At 36.1% G+C, this 9449-nt stretch overlaps 1 protein-coding gene across 1 annotated transcript; it reads left to right on the top strand.

Moving 5' to 3' along the window:
- Positions 1-1100: 1100 nt before the first annotated feature.
- Positions 1101-2099, top strand: LOC100719579 (olfactory receptor 52A1). The gene has a single exon (XM_063255625.1). It carries the CDS (start codon positions 1101-1103, stop codon positions 2097-2099), a length of 999 nt encoding a protein of 332 aa, XP_063111695.1.
- The last annotated feature ends 7350 nt before the right edge of the window (positions 2100-9449 follow it).

The raw sequence follows: 9449 nt of genomic DNA, 5'->3' as shown, positions 1-9449 counted from the left end.
ACTAATATATCACTAACACACAAATTAACTTTCTAAGAAGACAGCTAATTGAAAGAATGTCAGTTATTGTAAATGTAATTAAAGTAAAGCTGAAATCTAAAATGGCAAAGAGCAGTGGCTCAGACACATCAAAAATTTCATGCGTGTCTTATTTTAATGCATCAGTTCACCAAGGTAGATACAATCATTGTGTACTGAAAACATGTACCAATAATTGAAAGAAGAAAACCAGAAACATGGAAAAAATTATCTTTTGTCAAGAATTTCCTTTAGAATATATTGAAAAGATTTCTTCAAACATTCTATGTGTCTTATTGGCAATTCCACATAGATAAAAATTATATAGATACATATATTTTATCCTATTAATTATTTCTCTTTTCTTTCTTTCTTTGTTTCTTTCTCTTTTTTATTGTAATAAGTATTCAACTCAAGACCTTCACTGACATACAGCTCCATCCCTCCCTAATTTTAAAATTTGAGCTAAAATCTTGAGATTTTTTGACCCCAGCCTAACCGAATTCAAGGATTCCAAGAGAGCAACAGCATATTTCACTTATATTATGTTCTTGAGTTTCAACTATTTCTATCTGTACTGTGTTATCATACATAGAGTCTACTTTACACTAATATATGAGCCATACTTGAAAATTTGCTGATCCAAGCTAAAAGATGACTGGCATAAGAATACTATTGGCAAACCTCAGGATATGAAAAAACAGATTGGCATCTTATGACACTTTGAATTTCTAAAAAATATAAAGAAGTCTAATTTTTTCATCTACAGATTTGAAATAAATTCACAGAGGATCAGCAGTATCGTATCGATTCAGGCAATGTTGCTGAATCAAAGGCAGTGGTTCTATCATGTACATAACATCTTACAGCATAATACACATGGATTCCTCTCTGGAAGCAGTAATGTGTCCCTATGGAATTGTCTTTCTCTTTTGATAGTATGAATGAGGTGACTGAGATGATGTTAGAGGTCCACCAATATCAAACAGACTCAGTATGGTGGATTTGGATAAAAACACAAAGTAGATTCACAGAAGCTGTGTGGATCTTCTTCTATTGACATCGGGAGGACCAAGAACACCATGTCACTTTCCAACCTCACAGTCTTCATGCCTTCTGTCTTGACACTAATTGGGATCCCAGGCCTAGAGTCTGTGCAGTGCTGGATCGGAATCCCTTTCTGTGCCATGTACCTTATCGCTATGATTGGAAATGCTTTGCTTCTGGTTACCATCAGATCAGAACACAGTCTCCATCAACCCATGTACATTTTCCTAGGTATGCTAGGTGCCACAGACATTGTGCTTGCTACCAGCATTATGCCCAAGATGCTTGGAGTCTTCTGGTTTCATTTGCCAGACATCAATTTTGATTGCTGCTTGTTTCAAATGTGGCTCATCCACACCTTTCAGTGCACAGAGTCCGGCATCCTACTTGCCATGGCCCTTGACCGTTATGTGGCAATCTGCTATCCACTGAGACATGCCACCATTTTCACAACCCAGCTGGTCACCCAAATAGGAGCTGCTGTAACCCTGAGGGCTGCCATCCTTGTGGCCCCATGCCTAGCATTGATAAAGTGTCGGTTCCAATTTTATCACACAACAGTCATCTCCCACTCCTACTGTGAGCACATGGCCATTGTGAAACTAGCTGCAGGAAATGTCAGGGTCAACAAAATCTATGGTTTGTTTGTGGCCTTCACTGTTGCAGGGTTTGATCTCACATTCATCACATTGTCTTACATTCAGATATTTATCACAGTTTTTAATTTGCCACAGAAGGAGGCGAGGTTGAAAGCTTTCAACACCTGTGTTGCTCACATCTGTGTCTTCCTCCAGTTATACCTCCTGGCCTTTTTCTCCTTCTTCACACACAGGTTTGGCTCCCACATCCCCCAGTGGATCCATATCCTCTTTTCTAGCTTTTACTTGCTGGTTCCTCCATTCCTAAACCCACTTGTCTATGGTATAAAGACTAAGCAGATCCGAATTAATGTGGTGAAAATTTGCTGTTCACTTTACTCTGTCCTTTCCTCATTGTGCAATATTACCATCTTTCAGAAGAAATCCCAACAGTGACCCACATTATTTTACATACCAAATTTTTCTTTTTGTATAAATTAGTATGTGAACTTTTCCATTATGTTTATTGTTCATTACAGCCTTTAGTGAATTAGCTTGTGTATCCTCTTGTAGAAACAAGTAAAAAATAAAAACAAAACACAACAATGAGCATATTTTTTTTCCATTTTAATATTTAATCCCTGCTTCAGTTTCTCCTCAAAAATCTTTCTCTAGAAGTATTCATGTCATGCACTTCTATCATTCCATTGAAATGCACTCCAGCCTTGTTATGCAGGGTCCATAAGTTATTCATTCTGTTAGCTTTGAAAACCTCAGTAATTTAAAAAGTAAAGAAAATGATTCTTAAATATGGTCCTATCCAGAAAAATATTTCATGGTATCTGTTAAAATAAGTTTAAAAATGTAAATATTTCCAAGGTCATCCAGAACTTATCACAAAGGCTTTTGAGTTTTATACATTATGATATTTTCAATATCTCCTGCATTTACTTCTTAAAACTTCAATGTTAAGAGAAAACCATAGTATCACAAATCTTATGCAAGATTATAGTAATGCAGCAATAAGTTTGTTACATATCTTATGTTTTCTGATTTTATACCTGAGTGGTTAGAGAATGAAAGTGGACAATTATAGCAGATAGGGCATGAAAAAAGAGGGCATGGAAATAGGGGTAATAAAAAGGAAAATTTTCTTTTTCAGTTAATTAATCTGACTGTTAAAGAATGATGAGTATTTAAGAAAATAGAAACACAGAATATTATATAAAAGACAAAACATTTGAAGAAATAAATGTAGGTTAAGCTTCCACAGTTATGTTTAATATGTTTTGATGGCAAGATCAATGTGGGAGATAGTGAAAATATGAATAGGAAAAATGGTCACTTATGCTGTGCATAGCTGTCAGGTTTTCTTCATATACAATGTTTCAGTGGAGGGTTTATCTTTATAAGGAAATCACTCACATGAATGTGGGCAGGATACCCTCAGTGCTTGTAAAAGATATGCTTTCATATGAGTCAGGCTCTTTTATTAACAAAGATATTGTTTGTCTAAGAATTATGGCATGAGAGCTTACATGTAGGTGAGTATTCCTAAAACTCTAAGATCCTATACTAATTTTAAAGGTTATAGAGACTATGATTTATACTGGTTTCATGCATGAATTCATCAGATTAAAATCCTGGCTTATTCTGAAATATTGGAACATATATCTCATGCTGATGGATATTTTCACTGCCTTTATGAAACAAGCACAATCAGATTCAAATCGCTACTGAGGATGACTACAGAATAAATGTAGAGTCTTTCTTCAGTGAATCTAAATATAAATATTTATTAGAGATTGCTGAGGTATTTTGGACAGGAAATTAATTTTAGATACTATTCTTTCTTGAGAATTACAACCAATGTAGCATGAGGTTTAATTCTCATCAGAATTAAGCAAAATTCTATGTAAAGGGTCATAATGAGTAGTTTAGGATATGTTATCAAGACAATAAGCTCCGTAGCTTTGTTATGTATATATGTATAGGAAATGGTGTCAAAGCAATATTTTTACAAAATTGATTAAAAATTCAAATAATAATAGTAGCAACATTAATAATAATAATAATAATAATAATAATAATAATAATATAATACTCTTTCCTTGACATAGGTCAATTAATTACACAAAGGAAAATCTTGTCTTTTTCAATTTTTTATTTTAAAAATAATAAGACAAAGACAATAAAACAAAACAAATCAGAGCAGAACAATACAAGTGACACAGCACTCCCCAAAAAGACAACAGAACATCAACAGTAGCTACCATGCTCTCTCATTTCTTCAAAACAGTTGAGCATACCTTCACACACAATAGTATCACACACACATAACAAAATAGTCTTATACTGACTATTCAAATAATTAAAGTATTACTAGACTTCAAAACTAAATAACAGGAAATTAATAGTGGCTAATATAAACTCTCATTTTCCTCAAAAAAGTTGTATAATCATCACACATAATAAAATCAATTAAAACACAACAGGATAGAACCAATCAAAACAGAACAAAAGCATGGTAGGACTTTTACATAAAATCACAGTAAATCAGCAATGGCTATCATAACGTCTTGTTTCCTTCAAAATAACTGATCCTGATATCACACACAAATCTAACAAAACAATCAAACAATGAATGAAATCATTGTAAATCTTCAAGAAATACAATAGGAAACCATGATTACCATAATATATTCTATTATACTCAAAAGAGTTTCCATCTGACAGCATAAAATCCAACAAAAACAAGACAGAACAAAGTCAAACCTAACACAATTGGGTAAACAATGTAAGAGTTCAAGACAAGACTATAAGAAATTCACAATGGTTTCCACCTTTCCCTGCCACGTGTTTCCTTCCCTTCATTTTTACATTAACTATTTTGCTTTTGGATCCATTAAGCCCTCCTGTTTCTTATGTTAGGGTTCATGTGCATGAGTTCGAACTATTTTGCCAATTAACAGGATCTTCTGTTGCATCCATTTACCAACAGGAGTCTTAATATTATTCTACTTTAGAGTTGGGTAGCTTCCCATTACGTGAAAATACTGTATCTTTCTTATACATTCTGTAGTTGATTGGCAAATTATTATTATTATTATTTTTTTTTTTTTGGTCTCATGTCAGATGGAAAAATTGTTTTTTCTCCTTTGATTTTCAGTCTATGAATTTCCTTTCCAGTTAAATGTGTTTCTTGTATACAGTTTATCAATGAATTTTGTTTCTTGATCTATTTTCCCAGTGCTTCTTTTTATTGATGCACTGAGACCACCTAAATCAATGGTTATCAGCAGCATACATTGGCTCATCTCTATCATACTATTCTCCTGTTGTTGGCCTTCCTCTTTTCCCCTTCATTCAAGGGCCTGTCTTCTTTGGTAATCCTCCTCTGCTGCTGTTCCTGGAACCATGGTTGTCTTTATGTCTCTCTAAAATATCCTTTAGCTCTCTCTGTAAGTTCGGGTTGGTAGTCATGAATTCTTTCAGTTGTTATTTATCATGGAAATATGTTACTTTTCCATCAGTTTTGAAAGATTGGTTTTAGGGATAGCTCATCTGTGTTGGAAGCTGTTTTCTTTCAGGGTTTGAAACACTTCACTCCAGACTCTTCTTGACTAAATGGTTTGTGTTGATAAGTCTGCTGTGATTTTGATTGGTTTTCCTTCTAGGTGCTCTGTGTCTTTTCCCTAACAGATTTTAATATTCTGTTTTTATGCTGAATTTCTGGCATCTTGATTATTATCTGTCTGAGTGTAGATTTACACTCAGTAGTTATGGCTAGTTGGAGTCTTATGTGACTCACTTACCTGCATGTCAGATCCATTTCCTATATTCGGGAAGTTTTCTTCTATTACTTCTGTAAATATATCTTTATTTAATTTGTGTTGACCCCTGCTTATTTAGTGAACCCTGTTACTCTTAATTTATGCTTCTTCACATCATCTCTCAGAAATTGAGTTTTTATTTCCTGTTTCCATGTTATTTTTAGGAGACCATTCCTTTAATAATCACTAGCTGCAATCTTATCTTCAAGGTTTGAGACTCTATCTTTAGTCTCTTTCAAGCAGTTTTGTTAAATTTTGATTGAATTTTTATTTTCCTGATTCTCTCTTTGAATCTGCTTCATGCATTGTAATTCCTTTTTACATTCATTCAGGTTTCCTATGCTCTTCTTTTTTTCCTATGCTTCTCTTTTTTTCTATGTCTTCTTTGACCTGCTGAACAATTCTTTCAGTATGTTTGTGATGCCTTCTTTTACCTGAGACATTCTTTCTGATTTGACTGGTTTTACAATCTCATGAAGTTGTTTCCTTACTTCAGTTGCTATCCTCTCAGACATTTCCGGTGTGTGACTTCTGTTTTCTTCCATGACTGTATCTGCTAGACTTATTCTATGTTGGCCAGATGTCTGAGTTTGCTTTTTGCTCCTTTGTCTTGACCTTCTCCTGGGTTTCTCTCAACAAGCTCGTTGTGGGGCCCCACACACTATCTGCTTTGGCTGCCCCTAGGCACTTTTGTGGGTTCCTCTAATTCCAGAATTACAGGGAGATAGCAGGGTGTGGAGAAGGCTTCTCCAGACCTCCAAAACTTCTCCAGCTACACTGGGGCTTTGCTGATGATCAGGGGTGAATGGAGGTGGGGCTGCTTCACTCAGCTTTTGTGTCTACACTGGAACTTCCATGATGGATGGAAGACACAAAGAGGTTTGTTTGGTTGATTCTGCTAGTGGGTGATGACTACCCAAAGGAACCAAGGGCCTTTGCTGATGGCCGACAAATGCATAGGGCTTACCTGGCTGTGTGTCCCTGCTCCTGCTGGCTGCCTGCAAGAAGGAGCCTTATGGTGACAGCTCCCTTAAGGTGAAGGTGGATCTGCTGTTTCTCTTTGCCCACACTGGTCACTTCCAGAGTGTGGTCTTTTGGTGGCAATGCACAGAAGGCAGTGATGTATCTGTCTGTCTCTCTTGGCCTATGCTGGGTGGGTAGAAAAAAGGGCCTCCTAGTGGCCATAAAACGGCCTTTTTTTTTGTGGTCCTGAGAATTGAACCCACACACTGACCTATGTCAGTAACACTTTTAAAATTTCTTTATAGATCTGGTCTCACTAATCTACATAGCATGGCCTGGAACTCATGATCTTTCTGCCTCAGCCTCCCAAGGAGCTGGGTTTATTTGTGTGATCCACATCACTCTCTACAAATCACTTTTGTAATACCTAGCAATAATTTCCATGAGTCTAGGTGACAGAGTTTTTATGCCATTGATTATAAATGCTCATTTTAAAAAAGAGTTCATGTGCTATACATAAATATAAAAGAGAGGACTAGATCGGGCTGGTATTCTACAGTTTTAAGTTACTTGAGAAAATTTTTGAAACAGGTTTGTCTATTATTATGACTGGCAATTATTCTGAAGAGATGAGGCTATAGAAGTGAAAAAAAAAAAAAAACGGAATGTGAAACTACAAAATATTTTCACCATTTTTCACTAGTAATATCCTCATAAAAGATCTAGTTTAGAGGCTAGAATTTTCCAGTACAATAGTCTTGAAATTGTCAGGGCCACTTTCAACCTGAGGTCTGCAAGTTGAAATGTGAAAAAAAAAAAAATGTGTATCTGCTAGGAAATTAGGGTAACTGAGAGTGTATATCACCTCACAGATTTGCATCAAGAAAATTACATATTGAGTTATTGGACATAAAAGTCTTTGAATGAGAAAATAAAAATTCTATGGATAATTTGTAATTTGTGGAATTCTATAAACCTCAAAATTAACTTGCAAAAGCTTTGCCCCAGCCTCCTCAATAACTAAAATTATGTGCCTGGTTTCCTAATCATCCTCATAATTACTAACATTTGTAGCCTTTGATAATCTAATGGGTGACTCATGATTCTTCTTAAAATTAGTGTTTAGCAAAATAGAGAACATTTGTTTGACGGTTCTTCCCTTGTATTTTATTTGTGTGAATTACTAAATTATTTTCTTAGTATGTTTAACAAAATTTTCTTATACAGTTCAAAGTAGTATGAAGAAATACTTATTTAGGTTAGATAAATCAATTTTATTTTCATCATGCTCAGAATATTTTTCTAAGACTTTTAGATAGGCATTTCATTTGTCCCTCAGAAGACATGTTGATATTGTTGATATTGAAGTATCTCAAATTTTATTTGCTTGCAAGGGTTTTCATTTTGATTTCATTTTTGAAAGATATGCTAACTGTGAAATTCCAACATAAACATTTCCCTTTCTTGACAAGCGTTTTAAGGATGGCACCCTTTTGATTTTTGACTTGCATCATTCTTTCATCCCACATTTTTATTAGTGCATGTTGATTATTCAGATACTGTGCTTCCCTTTGTTAGATTTGTACATGAATATAGCATACTTTAATCATTCTATTCCCATAGTCTCCCTCTAATCATCCAGTAATACACTTTCTTTTGGCAGGAGATGAAGTTAATCTATGTAATGCCATTTGATAGTGTTCATATTTTGAAGGATTTTATTTCTCAAAAGTTTGTAAGAGATGTTTTGGTAGCCATTGTAATTTCTTAGCAGGGCTGACTTCCACAAGCAATGTGATTGATGCAGGTGAGTTTTTTTACATCTGAGATAGTTAGGGGGCCTTAGGTTATAACACTCAGGAGACCAGAAGACCGATAGAAAGCCTCATGGGACCATACTTGGGAGGTTTCTGCTGGAAAGAAGGACTGCATTGGTTCTTGGACTCCCAAGGATTTGTGATATGGCTTGGCCAAAATTTTGTCTGCATTTGCTCATGCTCAGAGTCTTTGGCTGAGCCTGAGACAAAAGGCAATGGCCTGATTAATTTTGAAAAATAAAAAAGGCATCAAATATTCAGGCTGTGGCATGGCTGTTGTTGGGGGTTTTTAGCCAGCTTTATGTTGCAAATCATGAGCAACAAGCCCAGCATGATAATTTGCAATCCTGTGAGTTTGGCCAGAAGGAAAATGCAGGGAAGGCTGTGGCTTTTAAAGAATGAATTGAGATTTTAATTGCTGAGGAGAAACAGAGAGATAAGAAAGATGGCCCTGGGGGCATTCCAGGTAGCAGGTCCCCATCCTGTGCAGCCTCACTGAAAAGGTGAAAAATTTTTGCTTAGAGGAGAAAACTGCACATTACCAGGTTCCAGAATGGCAACAGAGACCACATGAGGTTCCAGAATGGTGACAGAGGCCACATAAGGTTCCAGAATGGTGGCAACATAGAGAAGCTTTTCCTCCCAATCATGTAAACAGAGCCCTGCAATCCAGGCAACTGACCCCTACAGCCAAGAGAGAGAAAAGCCTGGCTACTGCTCTAGCTAGCAGCAAACCTTGGCAGCATCCACAAGGTGCTGATTTTATGTGCAAGGAAAATGCACAAATTCTGAGTGTAACAAGGCTTCCACCTCAATTGCAAAGGTCCTGGCAGGCCAAGCAGTGTGCTCCTGAGATGGCAATTTGTAAAGATGTAAAGTGAAGCCACAGATGCAGTGGAGACCCCAGAAGTTTGGAAAAGCCAGGACTGTGGATGATCCACATAAAGCTGCAAAAAGCAAGCAGAGAGGATTTAAGAGAAAAACTGTGGGAGTTCAAATCACCAGAAGTGCCATGGGGGTGGAATCACCCAAGCCATTTGGAGCTTGAAACCAGATTGCTTCAGATGCTGAGCATGGAACTCTAGGACTTAATGTTTGTCCTGCTGGATGTTGGACTTGCTTTATTTCCAATGCTTTATAGTCCTCTGCTTGTAACTTTTGGAAGGTTAAAGTTTATCTTGTGCCTTTGCATT

The sequence above is a fragment of the Cavia porcellus genome, unplaced genomic scaffold, assembly GCF_034190915.1.
Source record: "Cavia porcellus strain 051 isolate PalLab524CR breed Dunkin Hartley unplaced genomic scaffold, mCavPor4.1 scaffold_9, whole genome shotgun sequence".
NCBI classification, from domain to species: Eukaryota; Metazoa; Chordata; class Mammalia; order Rodentia; family Caviidae; genus Cavia; species Cavia porcellus.
This window is presented reverse-complemented; position numbering and strand designations above follow the sequence as displayed.